Here is a 25286-nt window from a genome sequence, read left to right on the forward strand (position 1 = left end):
TCTTCAAACAAATGAAATTATAGACCCAGTGTCTAAATCATATGTGCTGAATGTTAATCCTGGATTCAAGGTCTCTGAGCTAGAAAACTCTGTATGGTAAGAACTGACAGAGAAGACTACCTGAATTCCAAAGTTTGAAGGGAAAAAAAAAAAATCTTCACATTTTATAATAAACCAATTATCAGTGAGAAGCAAAAACACCAACACACAATAGGAACCTGGATGTCTCTAGAAATCCTGGAAAGTATCCTTGTTACAAGGCACATGCCTCTTGGCAAGTCTTTTTGTTTTGCTTCCTTAAAAAAAAAGGCAAAGCCAGCAGTTTCTGTAGCTAATATAGAAAAACACAAAAATTGATTTGCTTGATTTGCTAGGAAGTGCAATTACAGTCAAGTTGAGAAGCAGAAATTAGTTAGACAAAATACCCTAATAATTAAAACACCTAGAGGCTTAATAATGATTAGAAACAAGACTTACAGACTCTAACACATAAACATTTGAATTTTTCAGTATTTTAACAATCTTAGGGGGGGGAAAAAATAGTGAAGAGACTCTTACCAGCTTCCTGTGAATTTAATACTTCTAAGGCATGCATCATGGCACTTGCAAAGACATTGGCATCTTCTTTGCTGCCAAAATTCAGACCGTACACCTGCCTAGCATCACGCCACTGGTGGAAGGTCTGTGTAGCCTGATTGTACTTCAGCCCTTTTGGAATGGCACAATTTATTACCACCTATAATCATTAAAAAAAAATAAAAAATTACTTATGTTTAAAATTGCTGTTCCATCAGAAGTTTCAGCTTTGGGTAGATTTTATTCCTCCACCACATGGGTTAATTCACAACTCATAATTGGTGAAACACAATGCTGAAAGCACAACAACCATTTCAATTTTAATTCAAACACTATCTGTAATCAGTGATGGGAATACACAAGGGGACTAATGAGATATTTTGTAACAAATTTTGGAGCTTTAGTGTTCTCACTTCAAATGATGCAGAGATGTTTTATAACAGCAATGTAGTAACATCAACAGCTCTGACTTCCAGCAGCAGACTACTTGATATGAAATAAGCATCTGAAATTCAGAAACTCATTTTCCCATGAATTTCACAGGGTATTTGTTAGGTTTCTTTTTTAACCAAGTTATTGCCTTCTCCCTGTGGCTGCTGCATGCCTTGGCTTGCAGGCTTTCAGCAGCAGTTTACTGGATTTGTACCACGGATCACAGGGTATCATTTTGCAAGATTGTTATGGCTCACACAAAAGATGATAAATTCGAGCTATCAGGGCAACCATTTACTACAAGCCATCCACTAAGAGGATCCCATTGCACTTGGATAAGTATATCCTCTCACCTTTTTCTGCTGAATAATGGGAGAAAAAAACCTCACATTTGCTCTCAGATGAATGCACAGAGAACGTTTTGTTACTTGGAGTAAGTGTTTAATAACAAACCACACAGGAGGTCACCAGTCTAGGCTTCAGATGTGTGATAAATGACCAAGAATGGACCAAAAGAATTCTATGAAATGCTGGGAAGGAGGGAAACAAATATAAGCAACTTTCCTCAAACAAAAGATTAGGCTGTTAACCCCATCCCAAGTATCACGTGGCAGAGCACATTTACAGAGTGCTAATTTGCCATTTAATCATGGTCCAGTACCTTCATCAAGGAAATTAAGAATTAATCCCTGTTACTCCCTTCTCTCTCTCTTAAAATGGTAGATGACCAGCATTACCAAATATCAGAAGGTTTTTTGAAGAAAATTATCCTGGGAAATGAGACATCATGCATCCAAGTTCTTGTGAGATAGGAAGAGCTAAAAGAACTGCTGGTGTCTACACAGGCTGCAGCTCATAGAGTAGAGTGGGGGAGAAAAGCTTTCAGGTTGCCACTTAAAAAGAACCAGATGACTTCTGTGTACACCACTAGCCTGTATAAATAGATATCTGTAGGAAGAAATGGCAAAAGGACTATTGCCTTGGGGGTATGCAAAGTGCTTAGTTCACAGGGAAAAAGCAATAAAAGTTCTGCTACTTCAGTTAAAAACTGTAATTTATTTTTTATTGGTCCCATAATTTTGCTGAAGACTTAACATTCTAAATTTCCAGAGATTTCCTCACCTGATGATCCTGAATCTTCCTGCCCACTACTCTGAATGTGTTGTTGCCTGTGTGATGATAGATGTGAACTCGGCTGAACCCCGTTGATCCACCAGCTGGTACCCATTTCTTATTGGCATCATCATAGACCATGACAGCAGCTCGTGCTTGGCAGATACTCTGTTCACTGTTAAGATACAAAGTGGAGGAGAAAATAAAATTACTTGTGGCAAAGAATCATCTTTCTGGTTAACTTTTTTTTTTTTCCTAAACCAAAATTGGTAAAGCAATACTTGCTGAAACCTCCACCTTTCTGAATATAAAACCACCAGGACTTTGACATTTTGCTTACATGTGTTCATTCTGAAAAGCTGTGGTCTAGAGAGACAGGCCTAACAACTAATCAAAGAGACCAAGAAGGTATTCACTTCTTTTTTGCACTTTTTCCCCTTACAGGTTTTTTCACCTTTCTATTTCCTCACCATCAGCCATGAATTTTAATCAAATGCCACAACCACATACAAAGCTTTCTGCAAAGAGCAAAGAATCTGGAGTAGCACTAGCTTCATACAATCTACACTTCCCAGTGGAAATTACTTCTGCAAGAGATGAGAACTGGAAAGCCCTTGCACCTTTTAACATATAGAGAACAAACACACAGAATTAAGTCCAGCACAAAAATTTCACCAGCTCATAAATAAATGCATTTTGGTTTTGACATATTTTACAACAGTTGACACCCTGATGCAACATTTTTCTCCCTGAGAAAAGGTTCTACTGATCAACAAAAAGTGCAAATTCATCAGGAGATTGCTACCAGTAACTATTCCTGATTATGCTAGTCATCTGGAAGCTGAGTTACAGTCTGAAGTTAAAAAGGAGCATATCATAAATGTCATCATAAAAGAAACACATGAAATCAGACCATACCAGAAACAGACTATTTATTAGGAGAGGAAAGGGTGATACCATGCAGGTTGTCTTTACGGGAAATGTCCAAATGCAGACAGGAAATAAAAATAGAAAGGAATGATTTCTTATCAGTAAGTCAGATTCTCTGAACATACCACTCCAGCACATCCAACATTATAGAAAGCACATGATGCTTGGCTTGCAAGGAATGTGGTCTGCCATTTGGAAAACTGAGAAGGCTGAAGAGACATGCATCCTTCACAGGAAAGTAAAGGAGTGTTTCTTCATATTTTATGAAAGAGGGAAAGGTTGCCTCCCCCACCCATCTGTCTTGGGGCTTTTTGTGGGTTTTATTGGTTGGTTGGTTTGGGAAGGGGTGTGTGTGTGTGTTTGTTGGGGCTGTTTTCCAAAGACCATGCTGAATTTTCCCACTATCTCATTCACATCTCCCAACACAAAAAAATTCTCACGTACATCCAGCTGTTTTGTTAACTCTCAATACCAACGTTTTTGAGAAAACAGAATAAATTTTTATCACACTTTCCATGGCATTCTAACAAATAGAAAAGTGCTCAACACTGGGATGCTTTTCAAGGCCCATGGAGAAGAGAGAATACTGAGATCATGTCTTTCATGCATGTGGGAGATTCATGATCAAATGAGGAAATCAGTTTTTAATTTTAAAAAATCACATGCTCTAATCCCATCACCTATTCAACTAGATCAGAATGGGATTACAACCTCTAATTAGACCACCCTTTTTCTAGTTCAATTTAGGGTTATTAAAGTCATAACATACATAACTAAAGTGCTTCTTTTCTAAGCACAGTTTACAGTTTAGACTGGAAGGACCACATCTGAACTAGGAAGAAAGATTAAAGGCAAAGAAAATAAATTCTGGTACAACTTTTAGGCATTTCACAGTCCCATTCAATGTATGCCACAGTGAAATACAGTTCCCTCACTTGGGAAGAGGGCAGTGCAAGAACCTACTGGATTTCTTTATTTTTAGATATTTTTGGCACACATCTTAAAGTTCAAACCTAGAAACATTCTGTACCATTCACAAAGTACATGACAAACTGTAGTGGTTTTTCTAAAATTCCTGACAGTAAACTTGGAAAACTTCTGAACCCATAATAGATTTTTGCTATATTTCAATTTGGATCAATCACAGGCACGATAAACCATAGGTGACAGGACCTAGATACTGATTTGGAAGCAGAGCCATGTGGTTTGCAGAGTTCTTGCCAAAAAGTAAATTCTACTCAGTCATGTGCCAGACAGATTTAAAAAAAAGATTATATTAAAAATTGAGACTATGATTCTAAGATAATATGTTCCAATTACAACAAAGGTAGAACCAGAGTGACTGAGTAATGGTACAGTGAGCAGGAGACTTAATTAATAGGACAGACCATCAAATTTCAGGTGCTCTTATTCAGCCTAGGTTTATAAAACTCCTTACATGACTTTATTTAACACCAAAAAAATGAAGAAATGAAGAAGGAGAAAAACCTTTTCATTTTAGAACTATTTGGTATTCAAGTGGCACTCTTCACAAGTGCAAATAAGATGACCTTGAACTGAATTCCTAGCTTTTCTTTAACAACTGCTAAACTATTTTTAGTTCCACTTCTCAGGCCATGCCTTATAACTGGAAGTATTAACCAAGTCTAGATCTCAAGTACTTAATGCTCCATTTAAAATAAAACCATTTTCATAACAGAGAATTATTAATATAAAAAATATGAGATGATTTACAAACTAAAAAATTACAAATACAAACAATTTCCAGCTGACCTTTTCAATCACTACACAATAAATTTTCTACCTTCATTTCATAAAAATCCTACAACTAAAATTTCAGTGTTCCAGGTGTGTAATTTTCATATCCAGGTATCAATTTGAAGGTGACATACTCCCCTCCTGCCAGCAGCTCCCACCACACAGCACTTTGTTTATTAGACTACAAGAGTAAGATGGAAAAATGAAAGAAAGAAAAGAAAATATCCCCATCAGAAAGAAATTAAACCATCACAGGATGCTAGCCTATTTCCAGGGTTTAATAATGATACATTAGTAGGTGAAGGGGAAATTTATTCAATTACCCTCTTTTAGTAAGTTCTCTAGTGATTACATTTCCTTTTGAAGAAAAGCATGGAGGCATGAGCTTTAGTGAAAAGAATCTTTAGTTCTGCTCTTCAATGGCCATTTGATAGTTTAGCATCTGAATATAGCATATTGCATATTATAATTAGACACCATCAAGTATTTAAGTATAAAACCTCCCTCCTAAAAATAAAATGCATGCTAGAAATCCATTAACTTCAAAGGATTACACCAAATCCAAAATCCACACTATAAGCTCATGAGTATCTTTCTTTAACAGGTCTAATGAAAAATAATTAGTTTTTTTCTGAAGATCCACCTTTTTCTAGGAAAATTCTGACATTAGCATACACACTGTTACTAGAACCCGAACCAGCCTCTTGTATTCTACAAATATATATGAATTTAAACTTAAACTTCATGAACTTAAAGTGCAAAAGAACAAGAGCCAAGTGAATCAGAATGATATCATTTATTGTATTTCTTGCTTTTCACACCTAAGACACTTCCCTGCTGTACCTGTATTAGGAAACAGGTTTTTGCCCATCTCAGTATTTACACGAGCTCTCCACAGTCCCCAGGGTTTGCTGTAACATGTGTGTCCCTTGCATGACCTGTGCTAGGATGGCTTCCTTCACTCACTGCACCAGAACCACTTTGAACTGATCACAAATGCAGATTTTTTACGTGTTACCTCACACTGGTGGCAACTAAACAAATTGTCTCCACTCATGTTGCAAGAGAAAAGAAAAAGGGTCTTCATCTATTTGCCATGTCATCAGGCCTTCAAAAGCATCCTACTGGGTTTACTTGCCTATCTACAAATTTTCCTCTTCCTGGTGGGGTGTAATGGTTCCAGAAACCATTAGACTTGGATTAGCCTGCACCTTTTCAATATGTGAGTTGATTAGGGGATGTGGGATACTGAGCATCTCCAGCTTTACACGCTACTGCCAAAATGCACAGCTGCTCCAACAACTGATTGCTAAATTATTAGGGAACTACAGTGAAATATTAACAAAGGAAAACTGAGAAATCCTATGTTCCCAAGTAAATTTACTAAACTAAGTATATGAAATTATTTGCAGAACACAGAAAATTCATACGAGGGAATATTCATGTAAAAAAATGCTTACCAAACCTTAGGAGACAAAGTGTACAAAGCTCTCTTCCCAAAATGTAAAGCTTGACAAATAGCTGGATAAATATATGTTAGGAGGAGTTATTCTCCAGACAAAGATGTAAGGCTCTGATTGTTAAAGCCAGCCATTATTCTGGGTAAGTCCACCTACAGCAATACCATATAAAGCCAACGACAGGGTGGCTGGTTTTTATTTGGGGTGGAAGAGTGGGGGGAGGTCTGGCACTCAAAAGGCTCACACAAAAAACCACAGTAGTAATGAATCATAAGTATAAGATTATTCTTATGGGAGAATATACTTTCCTCCTCCAGTGATGAGATCATACAAAAAGCTCAAAAACCATAGCAAACTGAACCCTAGCAGACATCATTCTTTCGCCCAGATGGAATGTGTTCATTCTTTCACATCCCAAGTTCTTAAGCTCAATGCACAGTGACACCAATCCAGTCTGCTGACCTAAGCCTTTTTTTTTTTTTCCCCTCTCCACAAGAAGTGGATGCTTGGTTTTCCTCTCTCAAGAACTAAAAAGGATAAACATACTTCAAGGATCAAACTCCTATGTAAAACAGCACGATTGCAGCCACAGAAAAGATCATTCAAATATACTAAAAAAAGCAAGGAAAATCTGTGATTGCTCTGATGCTCAACCTTTGATATTTCTGTCAGTGATGTAACAATGAGGGTTTTGAAAAATTATATCCCATTACCACTGCTTCTGGTGATTCAGGTTTTCTTTTTTTCCTGCTATGTTCTCAATTTACAGAGACATAACAACATGTTCTTAAAATGTGCAGTCTTTGCAGGGCAGAAGGAATGGAAAGAGACACTGATTCATCAAACGCCTGTTTAGGATTTTCAAACCATGTGGCACAAAGCTAGAAAGAAACTCTAAACATTTCCAATTCTAACATCTTAAAAATACACATTTTTGAAAAGCAGCTAAATGCTGGTCCAGATATAAAGTTCTATATCTTAGTGGTGGTGTTTTGCAAGCTAATTTCTCCTGCCTGTTCCTGAACCCCAGCTGGCACACCACAGTGAAATTGTGTGTTCTCTGTTTTGCTATTAAGACGTTAAAACCAACCACCCAAAACCAAAACAAAATCCCACATATACTGTACCATTACCTTCTGTTAACTAAAACAGATACTGTAGACAAAGTTGCCATGTATTGTAAGTTGCTCATCTGGCTTAACAGTTAAGCTACTTTTTAGCATCTTGACCTTAACACAGAAATGTTTCCTATGCCCTCAAATATGCTCCAAACTGAACTCAATTACACAGCTTAATATTTATTTTTTGGGAGAAGGGGAAAGGGACTGGCTTTGTTGTCAGGGGTGAGTGGGGAGAGAGGAACAACTCTGGGTTACTTTAGGTTTTAATTCATAACCAGCTGCTTTAATTTTATTAATTTCTTGAACCTTTGCACTTCAGCCAGAAGAACATCTCAAAGGAGGCTGAGTATAACAATTACCACCTCCTCCTGCCTACAAAGACATCCACACCATCAACAGGACATCATGGAAAAACACACAGCAGTTCAATAAGAAGTTTCTCTAACTCATCCTCAGCTGAAAAATAAGAATCTCAACTTTCCCTGCATTACTGAAAGCCAGTTAAACATGCTGCTGGCAAGGCAACATCACATGTTTGGTACAGCAGAAGGAACTAAGCTGTGCTGTCCCACTTGTACCCAACTTCAAATGATGCAGCTTGCCCACTCCAACACTTCAGCCAGTACAGAATTTATTTGCTATTTAGGTTTCAAAACCAGACTCAGGAGCAGCTGATTAATCTGACCTGCTTCCACGTGGATTCTTCTCCAGACACTAAAACCACCCACAGAACAAGAGTCCTTGTAGATTCCTTCCAGCAGATCCAACTCAAAGAAGAGTGGCTGCTAAAACAGGAGGTGAATGCAGAGGGAGAAATCCCAGATTGCTTCACTAACAGCTCTCCTGTACTTGCCTGTGCCTAGAAAACTTTTGATTGATAACTGAGAGATTCATTCATCTCTCCCACTTTTCTGTCTCTGATAACCGAGAGATTCATTCATCTCTCCCACTTTTTCTGCTCATGAATTACTCAGAATACAGATTAGCTGCAGCATCAGAAACCAGCAGAAAATCCTGCATGGGAAAGTCCCAACTAGAAATAAAACAAGTACTGCTGAGAAGCAGGGGAAACTGAATCATTGGGATTAATAGTTATCAAAGGAAAGGTGCTTTGCTTTTGGCACAGGATTCTGCAACACTCAGGAGTTTTAGTTACTACACAGTTTGCTGGGGACAAACTTTCTTTGCTCAGTGAGCACCTTCTACTGAAAGAAAATTGATTTTCATGTTGTGCATAAAAGCATTTAACATTAATTTAGGAGAAGTCTGCTCTTGGAGCCCGGAAATTCTCATAAATTTCTCTTGCTGCTATAAATCTGTTCCTTGATGATTTTGCATTTGTAGCTTGTTCCACAGCAGCAGGTGAATATCAAACAGCTGAAGGAAATCATTGCAGGAGATTCAGGCAGAAAGAGAAATATTATTTACAACAGCAGGTTGATGTCAAGTGAAAGCCTACTTTTCACACAGAATTCCCAATTTAAAGCCCAAAGAAATTTTCCCTACTCAAACATTTCACATTCCATATTTCATGAATTGGACAAAGTATTTCTGTGTTGGCAATTCAATATTGTCTCTAGCTTTGTCATATGCTGGTTTACATAAAAATTCACCTATTCCCTCAAAGAGAGGAATATCTAGGAGAGAATACAACAAGTCAAACCAATGAATACTGACACTAGAGAGACAAACCTTAAAACACCCAGAAGTATTAACAGGAATTAAGAACAGCAGACTGGAAAACACTGATTTTGAATAGCATAAAACTAGTTGTATTAACAATGGCTAACTGTATATGCAATAATGTAATGTAGTATTAATAAAATATATTATACAAATGTGACTAATTTTATCTACCCTTAAATTCATAAATACTCTCTGAAGTCCAACTGAAGATATATTAATATACTTCACTTCTCAACTCTCCATTTAAATAAACTGTGAAATTATGCAAAACCAGATACCAGGTTTTTTTAGAGAAACAGACTCTAAAATCCTTTCATATACAAAGGTAGGGGTGTTTTTTAAGCAATTCCTCCAGCAGAGAGAAGGAATGACCATTTGCTGTCTTGTTCCTTTAAAATGTATAGAATTCTGAACTTCCATAACTTATCATTCCAAGCCTGAGACAGAGAAGAACATGGATGTGCTAGATTTTTATACACAGATTTGGTCTTTGCCTTTTATGCAAACTTAGTGATAACTTCATGGAAATACTTTATTAAAAGCCTTCATTATTTTAGCTTGGAGGGAAGATTTTCAATGAAACAACCTGCAAGTGACAGGAGCAGCATTTTCCCACTTTCTTCTACTATTTTCTAGATCTTTCCATCCCACAGAGAATCATGAGGAGTTTTTTTTTCAAGAGATGCTTCCAACAGACATTTTTAAAAAATCAGGAGTATACAGAGGCCAACGATTTCATTATAAGACATTTACACTGACAGGGGAAATCCTTCTAGCCATTATTTTTACACTGGTAAAATAAAGTCCTGCATTTAGACTCCACAGAACCATGAAATAAGATAACTCAGTTTATGCTTGCTCCATGCACTCATCCATATTCTTGTTTTCTTTTATCCTCTTACACAGGGGTGTTCCCATCTTCAGTAATTTATCCTGATTTTTCCCTGAAAATATTACATTGTTATAATCAAATCCATTTTTCCACTGGTTCTTCAAACATATTTCTTCAGGGCATTTACTACTTTGCTTACACTAAAAGGCCATGCAGAATTCATGCAGTAATTGAAGTAGATTCCATTTCCTCAAAGCAGATTCAATACAGTGGCACCACAAGCCAAAGGTTTTGCCACAGTAAAGGCTAATTCTGTCTGGGTAGTGTTTTTACTCAACAGTAAAACAGAAGCAGAAGATTCCTACCACAATCTTTCACCTATCTCAAGGCAGATTTTCATCAAAAATCAATTTCTTGGTGTGTCTCTGCTGTCAAAGCTAATGGAAAAAAATTTCTAAAGCAAAATCTGGGAATGAACCAATCTGCAAGCACCAGGGTACCCTGTAATTGAACAAAGCTATCAACCATAAAATCATATTTTTACCAAATAGGAACAACCATGACAGACTGAAAAATTCAAAGCTTTTAACCTGAAGGTCTTAAAAGGCCAGGACCAAAAACTAGCCAGACATATTAGTTCTTCCTTACAAATAGAATATTTTTCCAGGGCTTGTTGCTTCCTTTACTGTGATTCCATGAATCTGAGCCCAACATACTGTGGAAAGCCTTTTTAAGCAGGCACGAAAAACAACATCTCCAACAACTAGACTGACAGCTGACAACTTCCTGTGAAAAACCACTTAACACACACACATTTCCTATCTTCTATACATATTTTAACAAAAAGTGACCTTCTTCTGTTATTTCCCAAACTTTGGACACATGGTACAAATCACAGCTCTCAGAGCCCAGGTTCCCCAGGCAATCTGAGCTCCTGAATGTGCTGCAACAGAACCCATCACTACACTGCCAGCACCACAGATCATGTAACTCATTTTACTTTCAGTCACTGCCCTGCTCCTCTTGGAACAGCAAGAGAGCAGCCTTTTTACATTACTAACTTAATACAAGGGCAGCCTCTGATGTAGAGAGCTGTGTAAAGGGAAGGTGGATAATCTTTTGAGTGACACATTCTAGCCCCAGTGTTAATATATGAATATGCAATTCACAGTTCATTACAGGAAAGACTCATTACAAGAAGGAATTGTCTTTCTACAACTTAATTTCACCTAAAGAGAAAAAAAAAACCCACCATATTTTTCTTATTTGACACTTGTTTTTAAACACCAGGTTGACATTGATATGAATGTAGGCCAGGTTGGATAGGCAGTGTGGTCTAGTGGAAAGTGTGCCCATGGCACAGGGGCTGGAACTGGCTGATCTTTAAGGTCCTTTCCAACCCAAGCCTTCTATGGTTTTTGGGGATTATCATGAAAACACGAGCAGCAAAGCACAAAAAAAGGTTACATATAATTGCCTTGGTCTCAAAACCAAGTTTTGTTGCCAGAGTTTCCAGGTCTGCATGAGTATTGCATCAGAGGGAAATGAAGTTAGGGGCTCCAGTTTGATGAACTGGATACTGAGAGCCCATCCAACTGAACAGAATGCACCCAACACAGGTGAAAGTTCCATGGTGACATCATGTGGCCCCTCTAACAGCTTTATAGGGTGCTCAAGGTAAGTTCCTGACAGCCTGAAAAAGAACAATGGCATGAGCATCTTCTAGCAGAACAAGAACCAAGGTTTGGGGAGCCAGGTAAGCCTGGTAAGCTGTTACTGGTGCATTTCTCAGGGGGGATCAATACCAGCTATGATGCTGTTCAATGCACTTGCTGATCACCAGGAAAATGAGATGTCATGAAACTTCTAGTCTTGGGATGCATTTCTGCAAACTGGGGTAGACTGGTATGCTGGACAGCAGAGCTACTGTTCAGAGGTTTTCAGCAGGCTGGAGAAACCAGGTGACAGAAACCTCAAGAAATCTGCAGGCAAGGGCTAAAACTTGCACTTGGGACAAAATAACCTCTAAGATTTAGAAAGTGATTATTCCCCCTCTATTCAGACTGCACCTGGCACATTGTGCCCTGTTTTGGGCTCCCCAGGAAAAAAAGACTTTGAAAAATTGGAGCAGATCAAAGAGAAAACCATTAATGGGGCTAGAGGAAAAGATGCACCAGGAGTGGCTGCACAGCTGTGCCTGTTCAGCCTCCAGCTAAGGCAGGAATATAATGGCCACTCTCAAGTACTCAAGAGGGAATTACAGGGAACAAGAATCACAGTCTTCTCAGAAGTGCACTACAGAAAGGTGAGAGATAATCAAAAAGTGCAGAAAATGAGCTTTAAACCAGGCAAGGAAAAGTCACACCAAGAAATCAGTGAAATTCTGGGAGAGGCTGCCCAGAGGAGCTGTGGAATCTCCATCCTTTCAGACTTTAAAATTCAACCCAGCCAAGGTGATGGGAGCAGATGAACCCCAAGAACTTCCACCTTGACTAAGACAGTGTGTGGCTCTAGAAGAAATAAAATTCTTTGAGAACACCCCACTGAATTGCAGATATATAAGTACCCTATTTATGACAATTTCTGCCTTAGCACCTCATTTTATTGGAATGCTCTTCCCAAAAATAACAACATGCATTTCACACTTGAAGTTTCAAGCAGCCTCTCCTTCTGTAGCCTTTAAATGAAGATCTTAAACACTGCTGGTAGTTCTAATATTCAAAGTCTGAAAGTAAGAGGTTTAAATAAACAATATATTATTTATATCACTGATGTGTACTACCAAATAAATGTCTGAACATTTAATAATAAGCAATAAGCCTTATTTCTTTCACATTCTCCTCCCAACAAAACACATAAGATTGATTCATGAATTTCTGACATCTCTCAACAAGTCTGTACTACAAAATACTTCAAATATAAACAGAGCTCTTGACAATCCTGTCCTCATTTCTTAGGGCATCAGGATAAGGCAAAGTTCTGGGTCTTATTCAAGCAGCTCAAAACAAATGAATTCTTAAGCAACTCAAGACCTGTCATGGTGTAGCAAGCAAACAGTGATGTGTAAAAATTACCCCAGTTACAACTGCTTCCTTGTACAAGAAAATCTAATGAGCATTCTTATGTTGTGCATTCAGTAGAGACACTTATGATAATGTGTAAAACAAAGGAATACTAAATTTCCACTTAAATGCCTCTCTACAGTAGAGCTCTGCTCTCTTCTTTGAGCACAGGTTTCCACATACAGATTTCACAAATCAAGGAGAGGTTATCATCATCAAGTTGACACAATCTGGAAGCATTCTGCTTTCACTTCAATTATGAGTTATTTACATTTGCCATGGAATGCAGTCAAAGTTATCACCTAAATCGAAATATGAATTCAATTTTCGTGCCAAACTGCTGCATTTACTCACTGAACAGCACATTCTTCTTGCACTCTTCTCTTCTTTGATCCAAATTACTTTTTGGCAAGGCTAAGTCAGTCTTATTTTGAATAACTATGATTTCTTTCCAACATCATTTTGTCTCTCAATATCACTTTTTAAACTACTATTTTTCCACTTCTCCTAGATCCTACATATTAGTAATATCCATCCTGAAGTGGCTGCTCACACAGCTACTACAGAAGCTCTTCTTCCAAGTCTGACTGCAAGTCAATCAAGATTTTAACTTGAAGAAATTCCTGATTCCAACTCATACACCACCCCCAAATTCCTCCCTTCTTCCAGCAATGCTTGCTAATACACTTCCCTCAAGGTATTAAGGGTTGTCATTAAAATCTAGTCTCTTAAGTATAATTTCAATTGCTTACACTCCTCTATTAAATGCAGCTTAAATTAACCTAGAATCATTCAAACCTGTGACCAGTTTTTCCCCTGAATATCCTTCATACACTGCTATTTAACAATTAACATTAAAAAATTCTGCATTCTCAAAGTCTGAATCTTGATTTCATCAGTTAATGACTTTGATAGCAACAGGTGGTAAGGGTGATATAATCTAAAAATTCTACCACTACTTATACATTTATTTATAAATTAAATCCTTTTTCTGGAGCTGGCAGAGGGATTCAGAGGTATCTGTCTTGTCAAGTATGTGCTACTCTAATTCCAACAGAAGGGACAGGTTATTGTACACTAATTGTTACTTGTATAAGCTGAAGGCTGAAAGTGCTCTACTCTTCTCTCCAGACTAGCAGGAAAAGAACAGCACAAGGAGAAATTGGAAAATCAATGCTAGAATTCATTGCAAAAGTATTTTGAGACTCAGTGACCCACTTTTAACTTTGAGCACCAACAGACGACTGCAGTAACTAATTCAATCTAGTTAATAATTAACATTAACATTTGTGCATTCATTACATCTAACGTTCTGTCCTAGAAAATTGGATGATCTAGATGCACCATGAAACACTGAGTAGAAGCTGTTTGATTTTCCCACAGTGTCAGCTATTTCAAGCATCTCTTGCAATGAAAATTAAGCAGCTAGAGTACAGTGGCAGTAAGCACACAGCCCTTGAACAGAAGTGTATCAACGCAGATGTGTGCTTGAAACACTTGTTTGGAGGGGTTTTACCCACACAGAGCAGCCAGCACTAATGGGCATTTGCCCATCATCACAAACAGAAAAAAATAAAAACTGTTTTTGACATCTCTCACCTCTCTGATACAGGTCTGTATCAAAATTCTAGCAAAATGTTAACACGGTATAAAAAACAAAGACCAGTCTCACTCCAGAGCAGACAACACCCACAATGAAAAAAAAAAGCACTAAATTATTATGCTAGGTCATAAAAGTTACTATATTGATCAACACCTTTATCATGAGTTACACACTGGTTTTCCTTCTGGAGAGCAGCTCTTCCAGTATTTCAAACCTCTTGGCAAAGTATTTATTGCTTCAGACTGCAATACTTTGTTTCCCCCATTTTAGGATGCTTTGCTTGTTAGCTTCTTAAATGTTGTCACTGAGATCTGCCTTCACACCAGAAAAACAGTTACCAAGTTAAACAGTGAGAAACTGTGTTTGCCTTGCTTTCCTGGTCCCAACTCCTAAGCAGCTCAGCTGTCTCTCCAGTTGTTCTGTGCTTTGCAAATGCTCATGTTTGGAGACAAAACCTCGATTTTAAGACTCGAAAGGCAACTTTCTTTCACATTTACTTTAATCTTAGATGTGTGTCCCAGCTGGAAACAGGACAATATGCTAATCTGTTAAACAGCAGGATCTACAGTAACGGGGAGATATCCATGTTGTGTTCCATTAAAATACCACCTACCTCTACCTCCAAGTTTTAGAACAAATTGTATCACATCTCAGGCTGATAGCAAAAAGAGACTGTATTTCCCAAGAGTCCTTTGATTTTAAACTTTCCCAGACATGACAAATCACACTTTCAAGTATATCTGCATGAAGAAATACAAATATTTATTCGACAAACCCTAAACCTCTGTGTGTGAATTTCTATCTGTACTTGGGCACAAGACTTGACTCTGCAAAAGCCAAAATTTGATTAAAACATCATTCAGAAGAAAAAAGCCTCTAGATTTTTATATTTTCATATATTATGCTGTACATATAATGCATTATTCTATAAAAAATTCCACTGTGCAAGTCCTTTATACTCAATGGTATTGCCAAGTCGGGAAGTCCCTTAAAGTTCTGATAAAAATATTTTTTTTCCTTTAGGGCAAGGACAAAAGTAGTTACTGGCTTCCTTTACTAGAAAAACAGGAAAATAAAGTTTTCAAAATAGTAATTAGATCAAAAAAACCCCTGATCTAACAAGAGTACATTTGTTACATTACTATCAAAACTGAAAGATACGTTTAGACACTTTCTTCTAATATTAGTTAGAACTGGATGTCAGCTATTCTATTTCCTCCTTTTCAAGGAGCATAACTGACACCTTATCTCACCCTGAGAGCCCAGTATTTAAACAGAAAATACTATTACTTTTTTTTTTGTGCTTAATTTTACTGCTTATCTTCTCTTACCCAAGTTTATACAGTGAATCATTACATATAAGGAAGTAATTCTCATTAAACTGAAATTAGAAATTCAATCTAGAAAGAAGGAATACAAACAGCCCAAACAGAACAGTAGCTCTAGCCAGTTAAAGCTTTCATTCTGTGGTTTTAAGTATTAAAAATGCATCAAAGGAATAAAAAGGTAGAGGCCTATACTAACTACTATACATTCCATATGAAAAAAAAGACTTGCAAACTCCAACTGGGGAAATGAGTATTTAAAAGCAAAGTTACATATTCACTGATTATTTGCACTAATAAATTATTTAGAGGAGAAACCACAACGCAAAGGTGAGCTGAAGAACAATTTTGCTCACACTAGAAAATTAAGACTCCTTATCAGCATATCCATTGTTTAGGTTTGTGCTGGCTGCAAGTGCCAGAAAGCTTTATCTGCACAGGGATTTTCACTGGTTCAGCTAATCCAGCAGCAATTATCGGAAAACGCTATTTTAACGCATAAAGGCAGCACAATCCAGCTGGCATCCCAGGGGCCTCTCTCATTGTACAAGATGGCTGTTGCCAGGCTCCAAATGGAACGTGCCTTTCACTGCTCTAGATCAACACCCCAACCATTGTATTATCTTCCCTCTCCAGCTACAGCTCATTGCAGAAACCACCTTTTCCAGGCAGCCTTGCCTTGTTTTAACCAGCGTTTTATGATGCCTCTCTACTCATTTCAGGGCTAAGATAACCTAAGCTTCTGTGTACTGCCCGTACTACCAGGCTGGGTTTTTCCAGTGTCAGGACACTCTTGTGCAGGTTTAATCTTTAAACCACACAGGGAGTGTTCTGCAGCTTCCCTCTTCACAGCAGCTTTGGGAATACTCTCTAGCCAGGACCTTCAGGTCTGCTTGCAAACAAGGACATTTGGGTGGGGTCTTTCTGGTGTGTTGATGGGCGGTTTTCTGGGTTTTAACTCAAGAACACTTCCATGCCTTTGATAGCACCAGCTACACACTTAAGATTCAGATCTCTTCAGTTGTTACCTGCCCTCTTTTGGGCAAATGATACACCAGACAAGGGGATTAACACCAAGCAGCATTTTCAGACTAGCTATGCATTCATATTCCAGAATACATTATGTGATTAGTTGCTACCCTGAGGTAAGCAAACAGACTGCACTCCCAACCCTAAATAGGTATTTTGCAGGGAGACAGAGGGAAAGAGAAGTTTTATTACCAGCTTTATGCCATATGTGGTCATATGTTAAAACCACAGTCCAATTAGCTGGTCCATGATATAGTCTAATCCAGTTTCCATTTCTGCATATCCAATTGTCCAAATTAATTTCTTAAAAAGCCGACAATGAAATGTAACAATAAAATTTGGTTAATGCAATGTGACACAAAGTCAACAGAACTTAGTTTACACATCTCCGTGCATAAAACAAACAGGTAATGTTCCAGAAAATACTAACAGCCTTTAAGCATGCTGCAAAAAATTACTTACTTTCAACATTTTTTTTTCATTGTGACCTTTTTCCTCCCCTACATCAGCATATTACTTGTGGGGGTTGTTTTGTTTATAGAGTTTATCCAAAGGTAAACTGCTTGTTTTCCCTCCTGCCATGTACAAAGAACAGCATTCACTGTCTCTATGAAGGACCTAAGGGCTGTGAGTCATTTGTTTTGGAAAAAAGCTCCCAAAGGCTATCAAGCAAGACTGTTGAGATAAAGCCTTTCAAGACTTACATCAGGGTTTCCCAGACACTACGTGTACCAGTAAGTGCAGACTAATCATATTTTGTCAGACTGCACACTACTTCTGAATCCATCTACCAGCATGCCAGTGAGGATAATGTAACCATGAACTATTAGAAGCATATGCTACTCCATGTAAGAGCTCTTCTGCTTCTGCATCCTCATGCAAGTTGTTTCAGAAGTGCTTCGGGGCTTTTTACAAAACTGAGACAAATAGGAAGCAAAACCAAGCAGGGGGGACTCGAGGTTCTGATTGCCAGCAAGGAGGGAAAAAAGCAGAAAGCTGCAGAAAGGCTGTTCCAGGCTGCAGGAGAAAAGAAACCCCAGCAAACTGGTTAGCTACCCCACCAGCACAATGCTCTGAATTAGCCAAAGTTCTGGTTTGGTTTAGAAACTTTTATTCCAGGCATCTAAGGCTGCCAGCAACCTAGGCAGTCTAATCAAATCCAGGCCTTGTTAGAAGCAGTAGTTTGGATGTCAGTAGCTGTTTTCCTTATGGTTCTGGGTCAGACCTACAGCAGCATTTGCACTCAAAGCAGGACAGAGATGATTTAAACCCAGCTATGGCAACATGTCTCCCACCACCAGGTGGGACATCAGGCAGTGTTTTTTAACAGCTAATATCTGCTAAATTAATGGACACACACAGATGTCCACAGGAGCAAGACTTCTCAAAAAATAACCCAAAACCAACACAAAAGCACAGGCACTTTGAAGAAAATACTCAAATGAAAAAATACAATAACAAGCACCAACATGCAGTCTTATCTCTTCCTGCCTAACAATGGACAGACAAGTAGGCAACACATTATAAGGGAGCATTCAAAGCAAATTGGAAAGTCTGGGAATGGTCCAAACACTATTCACAATTCCTCACAAAACACAGTGGGACTCACCATGAGCACCTGTGTTTCCTTCACCTCAATAGCTAAAGAAACAATTAGAAAAGCCTTCAAAGGGATAAAGCAGCACCCTGAAACACCTAAAAATACTGTTGTATCATGTAAAGACATTCAGCTGATGGAACAGCCTCATGAAAAAACATGCACATCTTTTATAGAGCAGTGTAAGCCCATAGGAAATACCTTTATACATTTTTTTTAAAAAAAGATAAATAATTGTACAAAGTACACATGCATAAAACTATTTCTTCACCTCCATTAAGTAACCAGCGCTCACCCTGCAAGATCTAGTGATATTAACAATGGCTTGGTCAAAACAATCCAAATAGTATTGTTACTGCCAAGAACAGGGACTTCCTGTTGAGAGGCAAATCCACCTCCCACTATGAAAACCATGCTTTTAAAAGCTAAGATTCCCAGTTACCTGTGAAATGTAAGATTTAACACTTTATAATCTTTTCTGTGAAAAATCCATTGATGAGTAGTTCATGATGACTCATGAAATAATGTATGTGGGGGGAGGAAAAAAAAAAAGCTGTAACTGCTAGTGGTCATTTGGGAACTGTTTATAATAATTTGGCTCAGGTAATGCGAGTGCATACAAGACTACAGGCAAAGTACCATGTTCCTACCAGGAAGGGCAAAAGATCACACAGAATTAACAGGAACTGACTTTCATCATTAGCCAATTTATTTAGGGCAGAGGGGAAGCACTGCATGCAAAGTATATGGTATTGACATCTACCCATACAATGTAAAATCTAAAGCATAAGGAAAAAGTAACTTCAACTTGCTTTCCACAAACACACACACCATGTAGCACACTTTGGACTACAGCAGACATACAAATTGGGGAAGCACTTGGCAAGGCAGAAGTGCATCAAAAAAAGGCACAGGATTTACAAGGTCACAAAATAAAAGAACAAACCATTTGACACAGAGGAAAAAAAACTGTACTAGCAACCTCCTTCATAAACAAGAATAACAGGAAAATTCCCCTAACAGCAACAGCAGTGAAATACTAGAACAAGCTACGAAGAAATATTGTGAAATCTCACGGAAGGAACTGAAAAAGTTATACATGTCAAGATAAGTTTATTGGATTCTTTATTCTCAAGCTGCTATTTCTGGAGCATCCCTGTGCACAGGCAGCCCTTGACCTCACAGGCAGCAGAGCACACTTGCAGGCAGAAGGTGCCAGCACCCCTTTCTGACACTGCTGCAGGGAGGGACATCACATGAAACCCCCCAGGCAGTGATGCAACTCCACCATCCATCACAGTGAACCTGTCACAGCAGAGACCAGCACAGGCTCCATGCACAACAAGGTCAAGATCCAGCAGCAGAGTTACAAAATGTATTGCAGAACTTAGGTGCTGGTTTTATGGCTCCCAGAGCAGCAGGAGGCTGTCTCAGAAGGTACAGAGTAAGAATCAATCAGCCAAATGAATCTGGCTCAGATGCTCCCAGACCATGGCTCTGCTCCCAAGTCTAAGAAACACCCAAGGAGCATGCATAACTTTATTAGGATCTGAAGCTACAGCTCAACTAATTTGCAATTAAGGCACCAGCTGGTGGCCCAAAGCACCCTGATGTGTCATTTGAGCCTCCCTATGTCTGTGGCAGAAAAAAAAAAAAAAAAGCAATGCCTACAGAATCCCAACTTCCTTTAACATTAAAGAGACAAAGTTACATGGAGGAAATAAACTGAGCAAGGATCTGAACACTCACTTACGGTAGTTTAGGAAATGAGAAGTCTTCTCTGAATTCAGAATATCTCATCAACATAAGTGAGACACAGCTCAGCAGTGTTCTTACTGTTTTTTCTCACACTCCTCAAAGTGATCTGTATTTTGACTTATCTGCCCAGGATAAACAGTCCCTCAAATGTAGCACTGTCTAGAAATGATCCTGGTAAATTATGAGCAGACATCTGATTAATTCAGAGTCCCAGGATAACAGATTACAGAATGAGCTCTTCATGGTTAGAGCGGAATGTGCTGCCTCCTTATACCTGTGACTTCCACAAGACACCAAAAACCTTCAGGTTGCTGACAAAGGAACAAAAAACAACCCTCTGCCACCAAAAAAAGAGAGCAGTGCTTGCCTAATAATGATTCTAACTCAGTGTTTCCCATGCACTGGAAGAGACACTAAATCGTCTGTTTTCAGGCTCAAAAAGCAGCATTTGTCAAATATTTCAGACAAGGTGTAAGGGACAAATATTGCAAGTTTCAAATATTACACATAGCAGCACAAGCAGAGAGAACTTTTGGGGCAGGGGGGAAGAAATAAAACCAAAGTCCTTCCTTCACCATCATAGGAGGCATTTACTATTTGGAGAACCAGAAACCTGGTCCTCATAAACCATGAGGGACTGTGAAAAGTAAGGCTGAATAATCAGCATCAAATGATATTTGTTTTTATCATTTCTGGAACCCATTAGCCTTTAGCAATAACTTTCCTTAAAATTAAACCAATGAATTCCTAAATGAAACCAAATTAATCCCTAAACAGTCTAGAAACAGACTCTGATTACAGTTCCAAACAATTTTTAATATAGTAATATAATTTTGTTTTTAGTATTATTCTATTTAAGTTTCAGTGGTTTCAATTATGTGAAACTCATTCCACTGTGGTTACTCAAATGGTATTTGCTCCAGCTGATAAGAACATGCAAATTTTTTGGTCAAACACTTTGGATCTTTATCTGCTTCTTTTAAAAATTCTGGATTACAGATGGTTTTAAGGAAGTCCCTGAGCATGTACAGCGCTGTACCTTCTCTTCATGTATTGTGCTCTGTCAACTTTGCTGTCTGGAGCATCTCCCTTATGAGGAAAAGCTGAGGGAGCTGGGCTTGTTCAATGGAGAGGGGACCTCATCAGTGTCAGCCAGTATCTGAAAGGAGGGTGCCAAGAGGAAGGATCCAGGCTCTTCCCAGTGATGCCAGGCAATAGGAGAAGAGGTAATGGGCAGAAACTGATGCACACAAGCTCCACCTGAATATGAGGAATAACTTTTCCTGTGCAGTAACCAAACACTGGAACAGACTGCCCAGAAATGCTGTGAAGTCTCCCTCACCAGGGACATTCCAGAACCATTTGGACACAATCCTGTGCCATGTGCTCTGGGATGACCCTGCCTGAGCAAGGAGGTTGGACCAGATGATCCACTGTGGTCCCTTCCAACTAGACCCATGCTGTGAAAACATCCTGTGGCTCTAAAGCTGCTCTAGAAACCCAAGGATGTCAGGCACCACAAACATCTGCAAGTGCCTGGTAATTCCAGCTATGGCAATTTGTGTCTGTTCACCACCTCCAGACATGCATTAGCTCCTCAGATGCTGCAGTCCACATTTAAGCCTAATTTAACTCTAGTTATCAACTACTTCAGATGTTTATCCTCCAGCTAATTCTGCCAGAGCATTAAGTGACAATAAATGCCCAAGCCATCAATCATGTCCCTGAGAAGCCTGGTATCAGTTGTCCTGTGTAATTCTAGTGTCTGGATAAATTCTAACACCTTGGGACAACTCTGATAATTAGATTCAAACAACTGACCACTGAAGGCTAAACAACTATTAAATCACTCTTCCCAAAAAGAGAGCCTGAGAATTTTTGCCTTATGGTATTTGGTGTTGGTTCTGAAATCAGCTTTTTCTCCCCAAAGATCCAGCCCCTATGAGTGGTCTTTCAGGCCAGGTGCATAAACAGGTATAAAGGATGAAGAGGAGATGCTGAATCTCCTCTTCTGCTTTTTGTAATAGATTGATCTGAATCTGTCTGCAAAAAAACAGAGAAGAAAATTGTGTAGGAAAGTTTGCACGGATGTTCCCTGTGCTAGATTTAGATCAGTGCTATCCATGCTCCCCTTTCACATACAAAGTGACATTTTTAGAAATACTGGCTAATGGAATCTTAGAGTTAAAACTTGCACATATCAGCAAATTTGTATTTTTGAAAGTTTTTACTTCAGCATATATGGAGAGGTTATATTTTTAATGAGCTGGATTTAAAAAAACCTGTCAGACGGCACACAAGGTCTGTTTGCAGAATGACTGCACAAATTCCTGCTCTGTGCATTTGACTCAAAGTGCAATCCCAAAGACAACAGGTCCCTGTTTTTCACATACCAATTGTTGGCTGGAATCAGTGAATTCATTGTCTAAGTCTGCATGACCATAGCTGCAATATCATTTAAATAAAGTTCTTATTCCCCAAACTTTTACAAGTAGTAATGATACCAAAAAGTATTCAAGATCACTTATTATTCTAAAGCAGTCTGCAGACTTGAAAACTATATAACTTTGGGAGGGAACAAAATCACCCTACAAAGCCTCACATGCTTGATTCTGAGGCAGTTTAAAAGAGCTTTCCATCAAGTCCTACACCTTAAGAGACTTGCACTCAGTTTCTGAAGATTCTTTAGGACCAGAAGGCAAAGCACTGACTTTTCCCACTGTTCCACATTTCAGGTGGTGCCTGCTGGAACAGTGGCTTATTGCAGAACCTGCTGGGGCCTCTCCTGGCAGCCAGGTAAGCACCAGGGTGTGGCACAGCACCCAGGACAAAAAGCTCCCTCCAGATCCTTCTCCAGCTGGGAACAAGCCTGCTGGATGCTTACAAAGGAGAACTACCTTCCTCTGAAGACAAAGTCATATAGCATCGAATTAATACATCCTGTAGTATTAAGTATTGTACTCTAACTTTAGTTTACTTGATGCAGCCTAGATTTAACTCACCCAAAATCTCTATGCTTACATTTAACTAACAACTCCATCCCATCATTTTGATTTCCATTGCAAAAAAAAAAAAAATAAAGAAAATCTTTCTTCTTGCTTAACACTTTTTGTTCAGTTCCTTTGCTGTACACAGTGTAGAATCCCAACAGCCAAAAATGCTGTTCTTTGCAAAATTCATGCTGCAATGACAGCCAGAATCATGTCTGCCCTTCATTAATATTCAGTTCTGGGTACTCCAGTGATAAAACTTAAACCAAGTGATTCAGTTATAATAGCAAGTGCCTCTAGACAGCATTTCATTATCAATTTGCTGTCACTACAATTTGAGTAGGAATCCAAATTTATTGCAGTATTTTTGGATTTTAATCTAGGTTATGGTATCATCCACCTATAAAAGAAATTAGTAGAAAAAATACTAATTTATTAAAAGGCTCTAGACAAAAAGTGAACACCTTTTCAGTCAGAATTTCATTTCCCAGGACAAAAAGAAAAAAAAAAAAGAGCATCTGAAAATAAGTTGTTTAAAACACCTAAGTACACTCTGATTTTTGCAGCAACAATACTGCAAGGAAACAAAAAAGCTAAATACAAAGTTGGGCCAGACTTGGATCAGAGAGGTAATGAAGCAAGTTCACAACTGCTTTTAAAGGAAACAGAAGTTTTCAAGAGGTTTTAAAGGAAAGGCAGAGGTTTTCTGCATTAAAAGAGTTATTCACCTTAAAATGGGAGCTCAGTATAAGTTATTTGTAAAGACAACTCACTGTGGTCAGCAAATATCCTCACTGGATGTTACACCTCTGTAATTGTAAGAGACAAGACAAGTAAAGCCTTTCCTGCATCATTCACTGCTCCATTTTACAATCCAAAAGAACCTAATTTGGCCTAAATTTAAATTACATAACCTCCACTCCTTTCAATGGGAGCTTTACAACCGTAAATAAAGACAGCTTTTGGTCCTGACATGGAAACATAATTGAATTTTGAATTAACTAGAACACAACTGTATTTTCCTATACACAGCTACATTCTCTCTTTACAGCCAGCATCTAATAGACAAAAAAATAAGAATTCTGCTGTAACTAACTGCACCTTATGAGTGCACACTACCTGAAGGTTTTAAACAGCATTTCAGACTCCCCAGAACAAATCAGGAACTCCTCAGTTTCTTGCTTGTACTTCAACATTAGATTGTTAACCTCTTCAATATCTAAAGCTCATAAAATTTCCACTTTTCATCACTGAAGAACTACTCCTACTCCTGTTTAAGACAAGCAAAGATATAAGAGAAACCAAGCCCAAAACCTTCATTAGTGTCAGATTAAAACTTAAAACATCCAGAAATGCTGTGAGAAAATGCCTGGAGTAATCCTAACATTCATGATACACATGCTATGCCAATCCACAAACATAAGCAGTAGGAATGCAATTCCCAGCATCAGCTTAAAAAAGGAATAAATTCAAGCATTTCATTAGACTTTAACCATATCATAGATGCTGGAGGTTTTTTTCAGTCAATACATCTCTTACACTGCAAAGCTTAAGTGTCAAGCAAAACATTTCTATGAAAGTCACAGTATACAGAATGCTGCCACCATAACTATCTTCTGAGGTCACCATGCTTCAGTTTTACAACTCTCATATCAGGGAGATAAAGAGAAGGCAGGTTAAAGAGCCAACTGATACTACTACACCATAAAAAATCTACTGGCTTCTCTCCTGACATCCTGTGAATTTAAAGTTTAAGGACTTAGCACTCACATTCCTGCACTACAGGTTCTAAGCTTGCAAATTTAATACTCCTCTGTGTCCCAGGATTTCTATTCAGTTTTCTGTGCTTTGCTCTAAACACAGCTACCTAGGGACAGCTTAAAAAAAAAAAAAAAGAAAAAAAAGAAAAAGAAAAACAAGCACGACTGACCTGTAATCTTGTAATCTGAGTAATGAAGCAGGTACAGCAGCAGGACAGTGACCTGATGCAAGGAGTAGCTGCAGGAAAGCCCTG

General features: G+C 38.4%; 1 protein-coding gene across 3 annotated transcripts in view; it reads right to left on the bottom strand.

Moving 5' to 3' along the window:
- ENAH (ENAH actin regulator) overlaps positions 1-25286 on the bottom strand; it is an 88210-nt gene that overhangs the window by 42204 nt on the left and 20720 nt on the right. For all 3 annotated transcript variants that reach the window (XM_056487969.1, XM_056487968.1, XM_056487971.1), the window contains exons 2-3: positions 2131-2296; positions 559-736 (exon numbers count right to left, since the gene is read on the bottom strand). In XM_056487969.1, coding sequence (XP_056343944.1) covers positions 559-736; positions 2131-2296 — 344 coding nt within the window. The remainder of the gene's footprint in view (positions 1-558; positions 737-2130; positions 2297-25286) is intronic.

This window comes from Oenanthe melanoleuca, chromosome 3 (genome assembly GCF_029582105.1).
Source record: "Oenanthe melanoleuca isolate GR-GAL-2019-014 chromosome 3, OMel1.0, whole genome shotgun sequence".
NCBI lineage: Eukaryota > Metazoa > Chordata > Aves > Passeriformes > Muscicapidae > Oenanthe > Oenanthe melanoleuca.